The 21,911-nt window shown below is 34.7% G+C and overlaps 1 protein-coding gene across 4 annotated transcripts in view; it reads left to right on the top strand.

The window, feature by feature from the left end:
- LOC123242484 (amyloid beta precursor protein) overlaps positions 1-21,911 on the top strand; it is a 174,294-nt gene that overhangs the window by 81,884 nt on the left and 70,499 nt on the right. For all 4 annotated transcript variants that reach the window (XM_044670276.1, XM_044670275.1, XM_044670274.1 and 1 more), the window contains exons 4-5: positions 2,817-2,929; positions 5,180-5,373. In XM_044670276.1, the coding sequence (XP_044526211.1) occupies positions 2,817-2,929; positions 5,180-5,373 (307 nt within the window). The remainder of the gene's footprint in view (positions 1-2,816; positions 2,930-5,179; positions 5,374-21,911) is intronic.

Here is a 21,911-nt window from a genome sequence, read left to right as displayed (position 1 = left end):
GTCTGAAAACATGCAGTGTGTGACATCTATGGAACTCCCATTGCTATGAAATTATGGATTGGGAGTGTCTGTTTATATCTCTTCATTTTAAATCATATTTGATCTTTATATTTTTTCAATTCACTTTTGTATTTTCGGGGTGCGGTTCTTTCCACTTACATTGTTCTAAGTTACATTTTATATTATATTCTTGACTGCTTACTTTACTCTGTATCAGTTCATATAGAATTTTTCCATGCTTCTCATTTTTATCATATACTTTATTTAGTGCATCACAGTAATATTTCATGACATCATGTACTATAAATTTTTTAACCCTTCCCCAGTTGATAAATATCTACTTTTTTTCCCCAATCTTAGCAATCACAAAAAGTGTTGTGATTAATAGTTTGATGTATATGGACGCTTTCTTTTTTATCAATAGTGTCCTTGCTGTAGCTCTTAATGGAGACCTTCTTTAAAGGATACAGATATTGGATATTATAGTCATTCTATTTGCATAATTCCAAATTACTTTCCAAAGTAGTTAGTTGTATCATCTTATAGTACCATCAACAGTGAATTAGTATGTTTATCCTTCTATAACCCCTCTAATAATGACTGTTGTGGTTTTTTTCATGTTTATCTATTTGTAAGGTGTAAGGTGATTTTTCAGGGCTTTTCTGATTTGTACTTCTCTAGCGATTTGGAACATAATTTATGTGGTTGTGAATATGCTACAGTTCTTTTGAGAAATGCTTGTTCATATATCTGGGATACTGTTATATTGGTTTTAACCAAAATCTAATCAAAGAAATTTGATTTGAAGATTTATTTTCTCATTCTACCATTTGTTTTCTGATTCTAAGTATATTAATTTTATCTGTGCAGAAACTTTTCAGTTTTATGTAATCAAAGTTATCTTTTTATTTTGTATAATTGCTTCTATCTCATTTGGTTAAGAATACATCTTTTAGGGGGCAGCTGGGTAGCTCAGTGGATTAAGAGTCAGGCCTAAAGACAGGAAGTCCTAGGTTCAAATCTGGCCTCAGACACTTCCCAGCTGTGTGACCCTAGGCAAGTCACTTGCCCCCAATTGCCTACCCTTACCACTCTTCTGCTTTGGAGCCAATACACAGTATTGGTTTTTTGTTTTTTTTTTTTAACAAATGCCAGGTGGTTTTAGTGACTACAGACTTATAATGTAATTTGACCCTCTAGATTTTTTTTCAAAATGAATTTTGTTATCATTTAATCAAATTCTTGGCACATTTACTGGCATATCAATAAAAGAGTAAATTTCCTCAAGTTATTATCTCAATTAGTATCTTTAAAGATTCCCTATGATTTTCCAAGTTTAAAACCATGGTATCAGTGAACTGGGATAGTTTTGTCTGTTCTTTACCTCTCTTTATTCTTTTACTTTTTTATTCTTGTCTTCTATAGCTAGCATTTCTCAAACTCTATCAAATAATAGTAAGAAGAGTGGATATCCTTCCTTCATTCCTATATTTATTGGAAAGGTCTTAGTGAATCCCTATCACATATGAAGTTTGTTTTTTGTTTTAGTTAGATGCTTTTCCTGACATTTTTTAAAAGTTCTCTATGCCTATACTTTGTAAGGTTTTAGCATAAAAGAGAATTGTATTCTGTCAAAGGCTTTTTCTGCAACGATTTAAATGATCATGTAGTTTGGGATGTTTTTGGTGTATAATATGATTAATTATGTTAATCGTTTTCCTAATATTGAACCATCCTCTCATCTTTGGTATAAATCCTTCTTGATCATAATAAATGATGAAATTGCTGTAGTCTGATGGAATTTTGTTTAAAATTATTGAGTCAATGTTCATTAATGATATCAACTTGTGATTTTATTTGTGGTTTATCTTTCCCTAACATGGGCATTAAGATTATATGTGTCTCATAAAAGGATTCTGATAGGATGCTTTTTTTTTCCTTGAGAATAATTTGTAAAGTATAGGTGCTAATTGTTCTTTAAAAGCTTGTTATAATTCTGTAATGCTATCAGGACCAATATTTTTTGGGTAGTTTATTTATAGCTAGATCTATTTCATTTTCTGAGATCATACTATTTAGTGTTTTTATCTTAGGCTTCTGATAGTTTAGGTGTTTTATAATTTTGGAGATATTATGCTATTTCTATTCTCAGTTTTTTGGGCCTATTTTTGGCCTTTTATAAGGCTTTATCAATTTTATTCATCTTTTCAAAGAATCAGCTTTTCATTTCATCATCATTTCTATGTTCTTATTTCCATATTTCTCCTCTAAATTTTAACATCTTTTTTGTATTTATCCTAGGTTTATTTGCTTGGTGTTCAAATTTTTAACATATATTCTGTATATTAATCTTTTTCCATTCTATTAATGTATGGTTGAAAGGTTATTAATTTTTACCCTGGGAACTGCTTACCAATTTTGGTGTTTCATTATTATAATAATGAAAATAAGATAAGTATTTATTGTTTTCTATGCTCTATGGTTCCTGAATATTTTTATTTGTGTTGTGTTATGCTCTATAAGGTATGTATTAACTATCTCTGCTTTTTTACATTTGTATGTAATATAGCTGTGCCCTAGTATATGGTCAGTTTTTGCAAAAGTGGTGCTGAGAAATGTGTATAATCTTTTGCCATCCTATTTAAAAGATATAAGTTTCTTTGTTGTTGTTTTTTTTTTTTAACTTTAGGAATTTGTTCCTTTTCATAGTTCTCCTTTTGTTTAGCTTTCTGTTGGACTTATTTCACCCTCTGTGACTCTTTAATTCAATAGCCTTATACAGTATAGAATTAAGTTTTTGTTTTCCTGTTTTTCAGTTGGTGAATTTGTAAGTGATGCTCTTTTAGTGCCAGACAAATGCAAATTCTTACATCAGGAAAGGATGGATATATGTGAGACTCATCTCCACTGGCATACTGTTGCAAAAGAGGTAAAAATTTCTGAATTTTTCTTTTTTTTTTCAAGTTGTACGATTTCTTTGGCATATTTATATGGATATGTGTGGATGATTATATATTGTTTATACCTAATGACGTTCTAGAAAATATTCTGAGGAAATAACTATTTTTAAGTGTCCATGGATTGTAAATAATTTATTTGTGGAAATAGGACACAATTTATTTGTTGCATCACATGTCTAAAGTGATATGTATTTATATACATGTTGAATTTAATTAAAATTAAAACTATAATCTTAAATTCACTATTGCTTAATGATTTTAAATGTTTTTCAAAGTTTTCACTTTACCTGTTATCCAGTTCTTTAAGAGATTAAGATTAGCCAGCCACTTTTACTTGACCATCAAGAGAAGTCCAGATTTGAACCTTGTTTTAAGTTATATTAAATCCTCCCTCCACACACCTTTCCTCAGTGGAAAAATATTGGGCACTAATCAATTTTTGTTGATTTCTTATAATTAAACCAAAGACAGAATGGATAATTTGTGATAATGTATTATTTGTTACTTTTTATGATACCATTTCTACCTAATAGAGCCTTCTTCTTTGATAAGTGGTAGAACACTTTTAATTATAGCCAGTTTATTTTAATCACTCAATCATACTCCAAAAGTCCCTTTGTTCAAGAAAATCTCTAGCTTCTTTCAAGACTCATTCATGTACCACCTACTATGTGAAGCTTTTCATGGCCCACCTAATTGATTCCCTGCTCCTCTAAGTATTAGTTATATAAGTATCTGTTTTACAGATCGTATGCACTTAATGTACTATAAGCATCTTGAAGTCAAACTCTGTTTCTCTTTTTCTTTTTTCTTTTTTCATTGTATCCCTAGTGCCTACTTTTTGGATTAGATTAATAGGTTTTTTCTGTTGCTATAAAATACTAGTTTTCCATTCTCTTTGAAGCAATATTATATCTTCATTAAAAATTTATTTTTCATCTTATAAATAAAATCTGCATTAAAAAGGGGGAAATTTTGTCTTGCTACTTAATTTGCAGTGTGTAGTTTGCTGTATCTGTTTAATTTATATGTTTGTGTATGTGTATAAATATATATCTATATATGCTTTATTTATAGTAAGGTAAGCCTTCTCCAAATGATTTTTAGTAGTCTCCAAACAAAAATCAAAATTTATTACCAGGAAATTTGGAACAAACCTAAAATATTTATTTTGCCTCTTGTACCAAATTATTACTCTCCTGTAGGTATCCTAGGAGATGCTTTCAGAATTCAAACATGACAGATACTTTGACATAAGAAGGTAGTAGACTAGAAATCAAGTGAAGGTAGATGCAAAGAGTTTTCATAATTCTCATAATTGCTGAGTGAAGTGACCACTGTTATCACATGTTAATACTTTAGCTCTGAGCCATCAAGATAAAGCTTCTCCAACTCTCAGTGCTGCTACTTCATTTCTAAGGTGATTGTTTTTCTATTGATTAAAATCCTTAGAGAAGATTCCAAAAACAAATCTGGGTTGGGGGAGGGAGGAGAAGCTAGTGATAGTGGGAAAATTATTTATTTTAAAAAACATCAAATAAGAAGTTCCATCAGAGTCCCTGTGAATAGGAGTTTCTTTCCTTTGGTATCTAGTTGAAAATCTTTCCTGTAGTAGCTATATATTCCTATAAAAGAGTATGCACATTAATTTTTTAAATAGATTTATGAAATATTAGAGATAGATGGAGTCTTGGAGATCATCTAGTCCAAGAATTCTTAACCCAGTGCCCTTGAACTTTAAAATATATAAAATTTTGATTACTATTGTAATAATTTATTTTCCTTGTAATCCTGTGTATTCTATGTTGTGGTTTTAATCTGAAAAGAGGTCCATAGTCTTCACCAATCTAATATGACACAAAAAAATTAGAAAGCTCTCAGTTTGAATCCCATCCCCTCATTTTATGGATAAAGAAAAAAGATGCAGAAAGGTGAATGACCTGCTCAGGGTCACAACTAGTTTGATCCAAGCTAGAACTATATAATCCTCCCAGTAAAGAAAGTAAAAGGAATTTATTCTTCCTAGAAAGCCTACAATAGATACCTTTCCTAAAGTGTTATTTTGTAAATAACACCCTTCCACATTTATCTTGGATATCAGTATCTTATTGATATGGTTTTTTGATTTTGGATATTCATATTTCTTTATTGGTCATATTTCATTGGATATATACATTTTTGGTTTTTTCCCTTCTTACTCTTTTAATTTTTTTTTTTAGACTTGTAGTGAAAAGAGCATGAATCTGCATAACTATGGTATGTTGCTGCCTTGTGGAATTGACAAGTTCCGTGGTGTAGAGTTTGTTTGCTGTCCATTAGCTGATGAAAATGACAACGTGGATTCTGCTGATGCAGAAGATGATGATTCAGAAGTCTGGTGGGGAGGTGCAGATGCAGATTATGCAGATGGAAGGTAAGAATATGCAATTCTAATCTCACCTAAATTTTTCTTCATTTTGATTTATTGAAAATATTTTCCAATCTCATATAGATAGAATACATAGCAAATAATGTTTACCTCCTCTTGATTCATTTTTTAAAATTCCTAAAAGAAAAAAATTTTCTTGATATTTCTTACATGAAATGTGTATTTTTTTGTTGCTGGCTTTTGTTACATTACCAGTTTTTGCCAGTAACTTCCTCCACACTCTCTTAGAATGTCATCCTATATAATCAATAGTATTTCTTTAAAAGAAAAAAAGGAAAGGAAAAATGTGCTTATTGATCAATGTACCCCAAAAGTCTGAAAATACACGCAAGATGTAATACTTGTGGATCCTTACCTCTGCAAAAGGACAGGAGAGGGATATTTTCTCATAGTCCTTCATTCAAACTATATTTGTTCCTTGCCATTCGCAATATCAATTCTGATTTTTGTATGCATGTGTTTTTTCATTTATATTGTATATAATTTTCTTGACTGTACATTTTTCATTCTGCATCTGTTCATATAGATCTTTCCGTTTTACTGTATTCATCACATTAACCATTTCTTACAACATTTTAGTATGACCTTAATTCCATTATGTTCTATCCACAATTTGTTTAATCTTTCCTCAATCAACAGACATCTACTTTATTTCTAATTCTTTGCTATCCCAAAAGTGCTGAGATATATGTGTGTGTGTGTGTGTGTGTATATAGTAACTTCTTATTAGAAACTTCTTTCGTGAATAAGATGAGTAATGGAATTTCTGGGTCAAAGAAATTATGAATATTTTATTCATCCATTCATTCTTTGCAAGATTCCAAAATCCTTTGTAATGTGTTTTTTAATCAGTTCAGAATGCTACCAAGAATGCACCAGTGTACCTAACTTCCCACAATCCCTCTAGCATTGACTATTGCCATCTTTTTGTCATCTTTGCATATTTGCAGAGAATAAGGTAAAATGCGAGGAATGTTTTGATTTGTATTTCTATTATTTGTGTTTCATAGCATTCTTTCATGTGATTGTTAATATTTTGCAAATCATCTGATATATGGGTGTGTGTATAGATAGATATGAATGTGTGTATAGATAGATGTACGTGTGTATTTAATTGCTTATATATCATGAATACCAAACCCTTAGAGAAACTTGATACAATGATTTTTTTCTCTTTTACTACTTCTAGCCTAGGTACATTAATTGGGTCTTCTATAGGAAGCCTTCCGCAACTTCTCTTAATTCCTATGCTTTTCCTACTTTAATTATATCCTATTTATCCTATATCTAGCTCACTTTATATTAAACATATATTTTGTGTGTGTTACCACCTCCCTTAGATTGTGAACTCCTTGAATACAGGGGCTGTATTTTGCCTTTTTTTTTTTTTTTTTTTTTTTAATCTCTGCTTAGCACAGGGCCTGGTACATAGTAGGTGCTCAGTAACCAATAATGATTGATTAGTAATTAAGCAGAGTTTCCTTGCCTGAATTGCTAATTATTTCCATAGGCTAAGCCTCATAGAGGCTAACTGGAACTCTTCATGGCTATTTTATGCTCAGATGACCAGCTTTGATGAGTCTTTAGTCTTCTAAGCCAACCAGATCTCAAGCATGGTTTAAATACCTCTTAAGGGAAAACTAATCTGCTTTCATCAGGACAAAGTTTGATTAGAATATTGCAACTACCACAATCACTATTAAAGAATTTCACATATGATATAGGACAATAATCTTCTTTAGCACTAAAAGCTATTTTTGTGATTCTCTTGATGTCACAAGGCAAAGCTTCATTTTCAGATGGTGTTATATTTGTCACTATTTGAAGTATGATCATAAAATAATTTATATAACAAATATCCAAACAAATGTTCTCCTTCACTTTGTTGATGTTTTAAATGATTTTAAACGTTTTGCAAATTATTCTTCATTAAGTGCCTTTACAGCGTACGGTACCTTTGAAAATAGACTTAATTTTTGTTTTTTTATTGTTTGTTTTTATTTAAAATTTTTCATTTAATTAATTTAGAATATTTTTCCATGGTTAAATGATTTATGTTCTTTCCTTCCCCTCCTCCCACCTTCCTCCTGTAGCCAACATGCAGTTCCACTGAGGTTTTTTACATGTGTCATTGATCAGGACCTATTTCTGTATTATTAATATTTGCACTAGAGTGATTACTTAGAGTCTACATCCTCAATCATATCCCCATCGACCCATGTGATCAAGCAGTTGTTTTTCTTCTGTGTTTCTACTCCCACAGTTCTTTCTCATAAGTCTCTCAGAAATGTCGTGGATCATTGCATTGCTGCTAGTAGAGAAATTCATTACATTTGATTGTGCCACAGTGTATCCTGTCTCTGTGTATAATGTTCTCCTGGTTCTGCTTGTTTCCCTCTGCATCAATTCCTGGACTTTGTTCCAGTTCACATGGAATAGTGTTCCATCACCAACAGATACCACAATTTGTTCAGCCATTCCCCAATTGAAGGACATCCCCTCATTTTCCAATTTTTTGCCACCACAAAGAGCACGACTATAAATATTTTTGTGCAAGTCTTTTTCCTTTTGATCTCTTTGGGGTATAAACCCTGCAGTGGTATGGATGGATCAAAGGGCAGACATAGACTTAATTTTTGGAAGCAGCTAAAAGTTATGTTAAGTTGATCACTTTTATAACATTTCAAGTGATAAAAATTTTCTTCACAATAACTGTGAGAGAGGTAGCTTTAGTTTATTCTCATTTTATTGATGGAGAAATCAAGACCCAGTGTCTTTGTGACTTACCAAAGTGTACATATATAGAAGTATTAAAACCATAACTCAAATCCACAAGAGCCCGGTACTATTGTTCCTCTACTATCTAGAATGAGTAAAGTAAATGGTCAAACTGGGTAATATAGATTGGGGGTTAAAACGAGACTTGATTCTTGTAAGTAATGAGACTATTTTCCTTGTTTCATTTATAAACTCACTCTGAAGTTTATTTCAAAAGGGTTCCAAAATTACTCACTTCATTATCAAGAATCCGTGACTAATTTGAATAGGAAAGAGTTTTTGTCAGCTAGAAGGACCTGGTTTGCTATAATCCATGGGGTCACAAAGAGTTAGCCATGACTGAACAACAATAACTGTTCTACCCCAACACTCAACCACCTTTCTATGCATGACAGTTTATCCTTCACTGCCTGTTCAAACCTTTCTTAAACCTTTACTTTGAATTATAATTATTTTACTTTTTCTTGTTCCCTTCCTATCAGTTATGTGGGATAGATGTTTGTACTTAGCAGAACTAGTTATACTTGGATGGTCTCCAACTTTGTGTGGCTACCTCCCCATCCCATTCCCATCCTTTCTCTTTTCCCTTCTCCGCACATCTGTGGGACTTTCTTTCTCTGGTCTATCTTGGGTTATGGGTTTCATATAACCTTTATCTGAGGAACAAAAGAACTAAAGGTGCCCAAGGTAATTGTCCTCAGAAAGGGGACTCTAGCTTTCTCTTCCCTTTCCATAATTGCCGCTGCTTTAGGCTTAGTCCTTGCCTTTGTGAGTAATGAAGATTTCATATGCTCTTCCCCCCATTTGAGAGGTAGTTATAAAATATGAATCAATAATACCTCATTCTGTTTAGCTATAGACTCTATAGTTATAACCTGGCAGTACCTGAAACAGAAATCAGTTTGTTTAAAATCAAGCCTCCTTCCCCACCCCAGAAAGAAATTTCTTGAAAAACAAAGATTGAGTATACAGTAGAACATAATAGTGAGAGTGAGGGGGGAAATTGTATGCCACCAGTTTTGGTTTTGGCAGCAGGGATCGTTCTTTTACAAGTTTCTTTTTCCTTTATTCTCTTTCCTGCCAGTAGCCAGCAGCAGGAACTTGGAGAGTTTCCCTTTCTTAACTCATAGACTCCCAGGAGACTTCTCTTTTTTCTCTCCCTCCACTGGCAATGTAGAACAGCTTAGTATTCTTGGGTCTCAGTTGATAAATCCCCGTTTACTCATAATCACTCCAGCATGCCAGGAGACTTTTTACTAGGAGAATCTTTAAGGAAAAGTCCCTGTTCTCATATATCTTTGTATCCCTACAATGTCATGCATATAGTAGATATAAATATTTGTTGATGGAAGAATTCAATTTGTATGTGTAAATTCTGATTTTTTCTATAGTTGTAATACTTTTGGAAGTGACCTATTATTATGACTGTGTCATGTGCATATTTTAGAATCTACTTTTAAAATTCTATATTGTTCAGACTTATGCTTCCTTCTGTGTCCAAGGACCAAGCCTAGTAAGGATTTCCCTTTACCAATGCAGGAAGACATCTGTTTTGCAGCTTATACAGTTTCGGGGGGCACTGAGAAATTAAGTTACTTAGAATTACAACAGCAACTCTGGGTCAGTGATGGTACTTAATTCTAGGATGATCTGTTTATCAACTAATCTACCTAATAGATAAATAAGTTTGTTCTTTTTTGTAGTCATTCTAATCATAGCTGAAAAGCCAGGGCTTTTGAACCACATTTTCCAGGAACTTCAACTTTCACAACTTTCTCAGAAATGAATGCTTTGTGTATTATGATATTGATGTACTTTTCCTGATTCAGTTTTAAATATAATGCTTAAAACACTATGCTGACTATACACCCAGAGATTCCAATACTTTAGTAAGATACTGGCCCTCAATATATTCTTTATGTTTAATAGGATTAAAGAATCTGCCAGACTGGATTGCTGACTGTTCTCTGAATTACTTTCTCACACCTAAAATGCATTCATTTAAGTCCCACTAAACTAGGACTATGTATTGTCCTTTTCTCCACCACTCAGAAACCTTTTTATTCCTTTCAGACTCAACTTGGGCTCTATGCCCTCTACCAGTTAAAAGTGTTCTCCCTGCTTCTCCAATTTTCCTAGAATCCCCTTGAACCCATCATATGCTACCACACACTCACACATGCATGTGTATTTCCTGTCTCCCCAGGAGACAGTAAGCCAGAGATTGTTTTTCATCTTTGCATTTTCAATGCCTACCCCAGTGTCTTTGTTGTTATTGTTGTCACTTTTAGCTTTATCAATGTTTTTTTGTAAAAGTGACAAAATCATGCAAAATTAATACTGCAATGATTCCTTCTAAAAGAACATGTAACATTTCATATCTGTAAAACTACCCTATTTCTCTCTTTTTTTAAATTAACAGATCTGCCCCCATTGGGGAAAAAAAGAAAAACACATTTCTTATTAAATATTCATAATCATACATAACAGATTCCTCCAGTGGTTGAACACAAAAGCATATATGTCTCATTTAATCCTAGCAAATCTAGTACCTCTCTATAATGGATAGTATGTCTTCACCATTGGTCTACTATAATCCTAAAATAAGTTGTTTGCTTTTAGAGGGTTGTTATGTAAATTATTCTGGTTCTGCTCATTTCATTTTATATTAATTTATAAACATTTTCAAAATTGTTCATTTTACAATAATAATGTTACGAATTGTTCTTCTGCTTCTGCTCACTTTATTTTGCATGACAGTGTTTTATGCATGGGAACTTAAATTTTTACAAACTCAGTTCCTCTTCCATTAATTATTATCTTATAGGTCAAATTATCCCTACTGTGTACATAGAGTGATACAGAATGCTGCATCTCTTACTGTATCACAGTACTGTTAACATGAATATTATCCATGTCCTCTGACACATATGTTTTAACTTAATTTTGAAGTATTGCATTAGATGTTAGATATGTGGCAAAATGCCATCTTTGATGCATTAAGAACATATTATTAATCTATGTTAAAAGAGTATTATGTGGAGTGTTAATTAGTAATGGAGTCTCATATTCAAAAATTAGGGACATTTTAGTTGGTTTATTTGCATAACTCCAAATTGTTTTCCAACTGTACTGATTTACAGTAGCTCTCTCTCTATAGTTTTGTGGGGGTTTTACTTTATGGTGTTATGTGTTCATATAGCATTAGTGTACATATCTTCCTATGCCCCCTGCAACATTGACAATGACTATTTTTGTCATTTTTGCCAATTTGCAAGATTTGTTTTGCTGATCATTCCTCTTATTAGTGATTTTGAGCATTCTTTCTTATAGTTGTTGAAAGTTTTCAGTTCTTTTGATAACTACTTGTTCATATCTTTGGTCATTTCTCTATTGGGGAATGGCTTTTGGTCTTATTTTTTTTAACTGTGCACATTTTTCACTAAGTTGTGTTTTCTCCCAGCCGTGGGATTGGCAGAGAGACATAATAGGAATTTGTTCATTATAAAAATGTAATATGTAATAAAGTTAAAAATCTTTGATATGTATTTAATAAATGTGTACTTAGTTTGTACAAAAGGACATTTATTAAGGGGAAAGTGAAAGTTTTACTTTCGGTTTTTTCTTTAGTGAGGAATGACCGAATCCTCTTGCTTTGGTATGTTTGTAAAAACATACCTTGTTAATTATATTAATGATTTCCCTAACAAGTAAATTCCAGAAAATGTATACTTCATTGCAGCCCAATATATTTTTCCATTTTCTCACTTTCACTTTGTGTCTTTGTATTTTTTTTCCTTTTTTTTTTTTTAAATCCTTGTACTTCGGTGTATTGTCTCATAGGTGGAAGATTAGTAAGGGTGGGCAATGGGGGTCAAGTGACTTGCCCAGGGTCACACAGCTGGGAAGTGGCTGAGGCCGGGTTTGAACCTAGGACCTCCTGTCTCTAGGCCTGACTCTCACTCCACTGAGCTACCCAGCTGCCCCTGTGTCTTTGTATTTTAAATGTTTGTTTTGTAACATATATTAAGGATAGTCCCATGGAGTACCTTACAACTTTCACACAGAGCATTGTGGACACCTTCTTACTTTCAAGTCTGGCCCACTCACTCCACCATACCCACACATTGTTCCAGAGAAGGCTCTCTACCACACGTTACCCTTAGATTTGCTCAGGGTCCTAGATATTGCCCTATAGACATGCTGCTCACATTTCCACTGATTTGCTTCCATTCATACAAAACTAGCTCCCGACAATGATGAACATTTAGATTGTAAGTATGATCATTTATTTAGGAACAAGGCAAAAGACATGATAACCTCACAAATACTCATATATAAAAACAAATTCAGGAATAATAAATATGTTACAATCCATCTATAAGCCAGCCACCCTCTCCCACCAATGCACTTAGTATTTGTGGGAAAGAATGCAAACATTCTTATAGAAACCTGGAATAGAAAATATATGAGTGAGGAATCCATGTGCTTGGTGTAACTCAACTCTGGAGTGGAGGCTTTGATGCCGTTGGTTCAGCAACCATTCACCCCCATGAGACTGCTTCTCTGCTGCTTTCCTTAGAAGCTTACCACTTTCCAACTTGAAAAATTCTCTTTACTTCTACTCTCAATTTGATAAAGCATTTACATGCACTTTCAGCTTGCCTTAACCCTTCTAAAAGGGCATTTAGAAATCATAATTTAACTAGTAGTTACCTATATGCCAGAGAACTACAGATTTCATCAGTCTTTCCCTCTCTGAACAATATTGATAGTTCCAGAAATCTATTCATTCACCAGAATGCTGTGTCATCAATTCATCTTGTAGCAAACAAAGCTTTTAACAGAGCAGCCCATGTTAATTCTCTGGGCAGTATGCTAAAATCATCTTTCAGCAAAGCAGCTGCAAAGCCTATCTTTCCCCTATACCTTTTCCCCTCCAAATCAGAGGTGACAGCAGAAAACAGCCTATATTTTAGATGCACTGAAGGGCAATTGTAGATAGAGAAGCTCTCCTCTACCTGAAGTCATCTTTCAGGATATTGTTCCAACTTCAATAAGTTTTATGATTTTTCATTTTGGTGAGTTTTACTCTCTTAACTCTAAAAACAGTTACATGTAAATGAGCTGAGAACTCAATAATGCCTTTTAGCTTCAGCCAATGTGTAATCTTCAGAGAGGCCTATCTCTGAATATTTTAACAGCATTTTATCAACTTTTAATTTTAAAAGTTATTTCTTTGATCCTTTAAATGATCATATTGTTCATTTCTCAAAAGAAACATCAATGCCTGTTCTCTTTATAAGTTAATTTTAAGCATTTATATTTATAGCAATTCATTTTCTGTCCCTTCTGTCTGCTTATAGCCTTAGAAATTGAGGGGTTTTTACACACCAATAACCATTTTTATTAACCAATTTTCTTTTCTTACTCTTTTCAGGCACCACATGAAAGGATAATAACCTTAAAAGGGACTATATTTTACATGTTTATGCCTCAAATGATTAATTTTTTAAAAGAAATCTTTGCTTTTTTAAAATTAGGAACTAAATTCATTCATATTTAGAATTATAATTGTTTTCTTTTATTAAATATGTTCATTTATAGGTACATTTTACTCCTTTTTTAAGTCAGTGCACAGTCTCTATTATCTTGCTTAGACTAATATGAATTTATCCTTGCCTCCCATTTCTACTCTTTCCTTGAGTAATCCTAAATTCCTTGATTATTTTTTTTGTTTGTTTTCCACTGTCTTTGTCTCTCACTTTTGTTTTTACCTTTTGATATCTCAGGCTATATTCTTTTCCAGTGCCTCCCATCCATATTTCTATTTATGTATTTTTAAGTTGCAATTCCCCTTACCCAAGCAGTATTGTTTTCATTCTACTCCTTTCTTCCTCCTTTTACTTTCTAGAATCTTTAAGATCTGTTCCCAGGGATGTTAATTCTCATTCTAGGCCACAGAGTACCCTGGGAAGTCTTCTGCAAAATAGGCTTGGGATGAGAGGCATTGTTGATTCTGTTCTTTGCTTTTCCCCATCTGAATTCCTTCTTGTTGTCTGTTCTTGAATGCATCACTCCCTGTCCTGTTGCTGCTTTTTTCTTGTCAAACCTCAGCCCAGGATTTCTCTTCCTGACACTAAGTAGACATAAGGGACATCTCACTGCTTTACTGATTTGGCACATTACAAATTCATGTTATCTAAGCTCACTGCATCTCACTACTTCAAGGCAGTTCTGTAAAAATTAAAATGAATATATAATAATAACTTTAAATATATTTTTATAAAATTTATTAATAATCATTATAAGTAAAGGAATAAAAAGGTATTTATCTAACAAAAAACACTTGCCTCATAGCTATTCTACCTGTTCAAAAGTCCCACGTTTACAGCTGCCCTCATAGAAAGGGAAGAGAGCTAGACACGGAAATCCACCAAATTTATTTCCTGTCGGGCAGCTGGGTAGCTCAATGGATTGAGAGTCAGACCTAGAGACTGAAGGTCCTAGGTTCAAATCCGGCCTCAGACACTTCTCAGCTGTGTGACCCTGGGCAAGTTACTTGACCCTCCCCCCCACCCCCCAATTGCCTACCACCAAGGAGCCAATACACAGAAGTTAAGGGTTTAAAAAAAATTTTTTTTAGCTCCTGTCTATGTCAGCATGTAATGACAGGAAGTCAGTGGTAATTTAGTTCAAAGGTACAAAATTTCTAATTACACAGTTCTTTTATTCTTACTTAATTGTTTGCCTATCTCATTATTCACAGAAGTCATTCCAAACCTTCTCCTTCCTCTTCAGTTTTCCATAATTCTGCCTTTTCTCTCTCTCTCTCTCTCTCTCTCTCTCTCTCTCTCTCTCTCTCTCTCTCTCTCTCTCAGCAGATGAATTTTCAGGCTATAACAAACCCCGTTGTGCTATTTCCCCTCTCTATTTCTTTCAGTTTTCATTAAAGGCTTGGCACTGTGCACCAGAAATACCAAAAAAGGCAAAAAATAGTCCCTGCTCTCAAAACACCTGTAATCTAACAGGGGACACAGCATAAAAGCACGTAGGTACAAAAGAGATATGTGAAGAGTAAATGGGAGATAATTAATGGAGAAAGGCACTAAGTTTAAGAAGGATTGGGAAAGGCTTCTTACAGAAGGTGGAACTTTACTTGAGACTGAAAGGAAGGCATTGATGAGAAGAGAAGAGTCCCAGGCATGGGTAATGGCAAGTGAAAATATCTGAAGTTGGGAAATGGGGTGTTTAACATAAGGAACAGCAAGGAAGCCAGTGTCCCTTGATTGCAGACTATGTGGAGAGCCATAAGGTCTAAGAAGATTGGAAAGGGAGGGCAGAGTCAAGATGGTGGAGAAGGTAAAAGCCTCACCTTAAACTATCAAATTACCTCCCAGGTAGACAAAGTGAAATAATTTTTTAGCCCAAAACAACTTAGAAAGCCAGCATGAAAGATTTAGTACACTGGGGTAAAAGTGGATCAAAAGAAAAAAGAAAAAGTGTTTTCTTTTTAATAGGGTAGGTAGCCCTGAATGGTTTTGAATGAAGACTTAAGAGCAATTACAATTCTTTAAGTGAGCTTCCTGAACCTTGCTTTTAGGATTGGAGTGTCACCAAAGCTTCCCAAAATGTGTTACCTTCCTTCCTGGATTGGCATTGTTTAGAAAAAAAACCTCACTGAAGCAATAGGCCTTAGGGACAGCTGAATCAGCTTTAAAGGCTTCTGAAGTTCCCAGCCACCCACAGTAAGGAGGGATTATGGGGGCGGGGGGGCGGTCTTTTGATGGCTCTGGATGCAAGACTTGTTGCATTGCCCACATACAGAAGTAGATCACAATCCAGGGGAACAGTGTCAGGATCAGGAGGAGCTAATACACACCAGTGCTTGTGGCCACAGAGGAGCAAGGGGTCAGGTCCAAAGCAGAAAAGAGTGCTTGTCAGTATAGACCAGAGAATAGGCTGGGAAAAATGCATCTCTCCTTAGATCATACCAACTTGGAAGAACGAAAAACTTCTATATCCCCAGAGCTAGCTCTGAAGGCAGCTACAAAAGAGTTGTTTTTTGTTTGTTTTGTTTTTAACGAAAAGAAAAGAAAAGAAAAAGACTGGGAAATGAGCAAACAAAAAAAGAAAATTAACATAGAAAGTTATTTTGGACACAGGGAAGACCAAAACACAAACTCAGAAGAAAACAATGAAGACAATATTACTGCATCCAAAGGCTCTGAGAAAAATAGGAATTGCTCTCAAGCTCAAAAAGAATTAATGGAGGAGCTCAAAAAGAATTTTAAAAATCAAATAAGAGAAATAGAAGAGAAATTGGAAAAAAGAAATAAGTGATACAGGAACATCATGAAAAAAGTCAACAACTTGGTAGAGGAAGCACAAAAAAAGAGTGAAGAAATTAATACTTTAAAAAACAGAATAGGAAAGTTAATAAACGTAAAATTTCTATGAAGAGAACTCCTTAAAAAGCAGAATTGGCCAAATGAAAAAGATATACAAAAATGCACTAAAGAGAAGAACCTCTTAAAAGGCAGGATTAGCCATATTTAAAAAGAGTTTTCACAAATTCACTGAGTGTTTCATTACAAAGTAGAACTGGCCAAATGAAAAAGAAGGTACAAAGGCTCACTCGAGAAAATCGTATCTTAAAAATTAGAACTGAACAAGTGAAAACTAATGATTCCATCAGACATCAAGAAACAATTTAACAAAGTCAAAAGAATGAAAAAATATAATAAAATAGGAAATATCTCATTGGAAAAATGACTGACCTATAAAATAAATCTAGGAGAGATAATCTAAGAATTATTGGAACACCTGAAAGCTATGATGGGAAAAAAAGAGCTTAGACAACATTTTTCAAGAAATTATCAAGGAAAACTATCTTGATACTCTAGAACCAGAGAACAAAATAGACTTTGAAAAAAGTCCACTGATCACTTCCTGAAAGAAATCCCAAAAGGATAACCAAGGAATATTATAGCCATATTCTATAATTCCCAGGTGAAGAAGAAAATATTCCAAGCAGACAGAAAGAAACCATTCAAATATCATGGAAGCCACAATCAGGATGACAGAAGATTTAGCAGCTTCTATATTAAAGGATTAGAGGGCCTGGGAATATGATATTCCAGAGGGCAAAGGAAGTAGGACTTCAACCAAGAATTAGTTACTCGGCAAAACTGAACATAATCCTTCAGGGGGGAAAATGGGTATCTATGAAATAGAGGACTATCAAACATTCCTGATGAAAAAACCAGGACTGAATGGAAAATTTGACTCTCAAATGCAAGATGAAAGAAATGCATCAAGGTAAATAGGAAAGAGAAATCAAAAGATATTCAATAAGGATAAATTCTTTGTATACTTATTTGGGAATATGAGTCTTATAACTCCCAAGAACTTTATCTTTATTAGGGCAGTTAGAAGGAATTTACATAGACAGAGGGCAAAGATGTGAGCTGAATATGATGGGATGATAAAAAATTAAATAAAATTAAGTTATGAGAAAGAGGAATGTATTGGGAAGAGGGAAAAGAAAAGGCATGAAAGAACTATTATAGTGAGAGAAAGATGGGAGAGTTAGGGAAGGGAGCATGTAAGCCCAACTTTCATTGGAATTGACTCATTGGAACAGTGAGGGAAGAACATACACAATCAAGTATAGAAATCTATCTTACCTTACAGAAAAGGAGGAGGGAAGGGATAAGAGATGAGGTTGGAGCTGATAGAAAAGAGGGCAAATTGGGGAAGCTGGAGGTCGGAAATTAAACAGAGATAAGATGGAGAGTAGTAAACAGTAATCAAACTGGTGCAAAAAAATTTACAAATATCTCTAATAAAGACCTCATTTCTTAAATGCATAGAGAAAATAGTCAATTGTATAAGAATATGTCATTCCCCAATTTAAAAATGCTCAAAAGATCTGAACAGGCATTTCTCAGACAAAGTAACTAAAGCCCTCTATAGTCATGCCAAAAATGCTCTAAATCACTATTAATTAGAGAAATGGAAATTAAAACAACTCTGAGATACCAACCCACACAACTGAGATTGGCTATAATGATAGAAAAGGAAAATGGCAAAATGTAGAGGGGGTGGGGGAGAAATTGAGAACCTAATTCACTGTTGGGAGAGTTGTGAACTGATTCAGTCATAGGGTTATAAAATAGTACCTACCCTTTGATCCAGTAATACTATTACTAGGTTTGTATCCCAAACAGATAAAAAACAAAAAGAAGGACCTATATGTACAAAAATATTTAAAGCAACTTTTTTTTTGTAGGGGCAATGAATTTGAAAGTGAGGGAATACCCATCAACTGGGGAATTGCTGAGTAAGTTATAGTATGTGATTGTAATGAAATATTATGCTATAAGGAATGACAAGCAGAAGAAACTCAGAAAAACCTGGAAAGACTTACACAAACTGAAGCAGAGTGAAATTAATAGAACCAGGAGAACATTTTACAGATAGCGGAATATTGTTTAATGAACAACTGTGTGTGACTTAGCTATTCCCAGCAATACAATGTTCTAAAACATCCCCAAAGGATTCATGATAAAAAATGCCATCTGCTTTCAGAAAAGGATCTGATGGAATCTGAAACCAGATCAAAGCAAACTTTCTTCACTTTCTTTCTTAATTTTTTTTATCAAATTTCCTTCCACAAAAGGATTAATAAAGGAAAATGTTACATGATTACATATGTAAAATCTATGAGACTGATTACCATCTCAGGGTATGTGAAGGGGAGGAATAGAATCTGAGATTCAAAAGTCTTTTTTTTTTATTTTTGGAAACTTTTTACATGTATTTGGGGGGCAATGTGGAAGACAGGCTAGACATACCTGCAAAGGCTGTTGAAATCACAGCATAAAACTCAATTTTCCCTCTGAAAAGGATAGGATTAATAGCAAACAGCAAGGCTATAGTCTGGGAAAGGAAGAATATCAACTTTCCAGTCAAATCAGTTGAAATTCTAGAACTACTTAAACTGCTTTAATCTAAAAGTTTTTTAAAAAAATCAACACTTGTACACAGAACTCAGATTCACAGAACACACAATAATATAACTATTTCCTTTGATCTTTCAAACAGCCCTACAAAGTAGGTCATGTATGATCATCCCTATTTAAAGATGCTGAAGCCAGGTCCAGAGAATCCACATGATTGATCCAAGGTCACATGGTTTGCCACCCAGCACACAAATTCTGGAATTCCATTTTCAAGGCCAGTATTTGTTCGACTAAACTTCTAGAGAAAGCAATATAGAAGTATTAGATATCTGCTTAACAAGATTTTATAAATGTAAATTTTGAAGAGAAAAGACATCATGCAAAGAGGACAACTTTTTAAATGACACTGTAAGGGATCCCCAAGAACCTAATATTGAATAGGTTTAACATTTGGCTGGGTTTGAAGATGAGGCAGGATTTGTAAGTAAATAATCAGGTTCTGGGTTAAGATGGCGGCAGAGTAAGAAGCAGCTCTTAACCTCTCCTGACCGAAACACACAAAACTCCTCAAGGGGACATAAAAACAAGTCCAGACGAACGGAGGAACCCCACAACAGGGCACAGCGTGGAAGGTACGTGGAATCCAGGCATTTCCATGCTATAAAGGGGTGAAACAGCTCTCACTAAATCGCGGGCTGAACAACCACCCCACCCCCACCCCCTCCACACACAACACCTATAGCTCCGAAGCCAGCTAAAAAGAAATAGAACAAGTTTGGGGCACCCATCGAGTCATTGGCAGCACTGGGGCCTGTTCCTCAGAGCAGCAAGATTTAGGACCCCAATGAGCCAAAAAACGCACACAAAATCTGAGTGCGGGAGCAGGGCGCCTAGAGCAGACACAGGGCGCAGAGCGCGGGAGCAGGGCGCCTAGAGCGGACGCAGGGCGCAGAGCGCGGGCTCAGAGTGCAGGCACGGGCGGAGGCGTGAGTGGAGGCAGACACAGCCACAAGCTAAAGCTCTGAAACCCTGAGTGGGGAACCAGTGCAGACGGGTATACGACTGTGGAAGCAGCGCCCTGAGACTTGTAAAGAAATCTCCAGCAGACGATCAAGCAAGGGGGTCCACCAGGGGGCTTGACCGAGGACAGACCCTGAGCACTAGGATAAACCTGAGAAGCTACTGGGCTAACGATGGCTACCCAGTCTCAGGAAGTTCAGAAGAGAAAGATTAACAACAAGAAAAAGAAGTCTTTAACACTCGACAACTTTTACACAGAGAAAATCCAGACAACCGAGCAAACAGAGGAGGAGAACAAACAAGCATTCGGACCCTCCTCAAATAAGGAAAACTCCTCACAAGCTATGGAAGAGTTCAAAACTGAGATTTTGAGGAAAATGGAAGAGATCTGGCAAGAAACTAACTGTTTAAAAGGTAGAATCTTGCAATTGGAAAATGAGGCTCAGAAACCAAATGAACTGATAAGCCAATTGTACACCAGAAATGACCAGATTGAAAAGGAATACCAGAAGATTATGGCCGAAAACCAGAAGATTATAGTCGAAAACCAGAAGATTACAGCCGAAAATGAAAAGATCATAGCCGAAAACTGAAAGATTATAGCCGAAAATCAATCCCTAAAGGCTAGAATTGAGCAAGTAGAAGCTAATGATCTCTCAAGACAATAAGAACAAATAAAACAAAGTCAAAAGACTGAAAAAATAGAAGGAAACATGAAATATCTCAATGAGAGAGTGACAGACCAAGAAAACCAGTCTAGAAGAGACAATTTGAGAATAATTGGTCTTCCAGAAAAACCAGAAATTCATAGAAACCTGGACTCCATACTAACAGAAATAATTCAGCAAAATTGCCCTGAAGTCCTACAACAAGAGGGCAATATAGACATTGAAAGGATTCATAGAACACCTGCGGCATTCGATCAAGAAAGGAAAACACCAAGAAATATCATTGCAAAATTCAAGAGTTTCCAAGCAAAAGAAAAAATCTTACAAGAAGCCAGAAAGAAACAATTCAAATATCAAGGAGCACCAATCAGGATCACACAGGATCTGGCAGCCTCCACGCTAAAAGATCGCAAGGCTTGGAATACGATATTCAGAAAGGCAAGAGAGCTGGGCCTGCAACCACGGATCAACTACCCATCAAAATTGACTATATATTTCCAGGGGAAAGTATGGGCATTCAACAGAATTGAAGAATTCCAGGTATTTGCACAGAAAAGACCAGGGCTAAATGGAAAGTTTGATATCCAACCACAAAAATCGAGAGAAACCTGAAAAGGTAAATAAGATACAGAGGGGAAAGAAAGAAAACTTACAATTTTTAAATTTGCCTTTTTAAGGGCCTCAGTGAGATCTAATTATCTGTATTCCTATGTAGAGAAATGTTATGTATAATTCTCTGTAGTGAACTCTATTCACTATTATAATATTTACTATTATAGTAATCAGAAGAATAATTCACAGGGTGAGGGTGGAACACTAAATAATCTAAGATGGCATGGGGGATGGGAAAAAGTGGGTGAATAGCAGGGGACACCAAGAGAAACTTGATTGAATAAGAAAATAGAATATTCTATTACACACAAAGAGGGCATGGGAGGGAGAGGGGACAAATACTATTATAAGAAGGAGAGGAAGAGAGCATAAAGAGGTAATAAACAAACCTTATTCTCAGTGTAATCAACCCGGAGAGGGAAGAGTAGCTATACTATCCATTGGGAAATAAAACTCTTATCTAACCCTTCTGAGAAAG

The sequence above is a fragment of the Gracilinanus agilis genome, chromosome 3, assembly GCF_016433145.1.
Source record: "Gracilinanus agilis isolate LMUSP501 chromosome 3, AgileGrace, whole genome shotgun sequence".
NCBI lineage: Eukaryota > Metazoa > Chordata > Mammalia > Didelphimorphia > Didelphidae > Gracilinanus > Gracilinanus agilis.
Note: the sequence above shows the minus strand (reverse complement) of the source record. Positions and strands in the feature narration are given on the sequence as shown.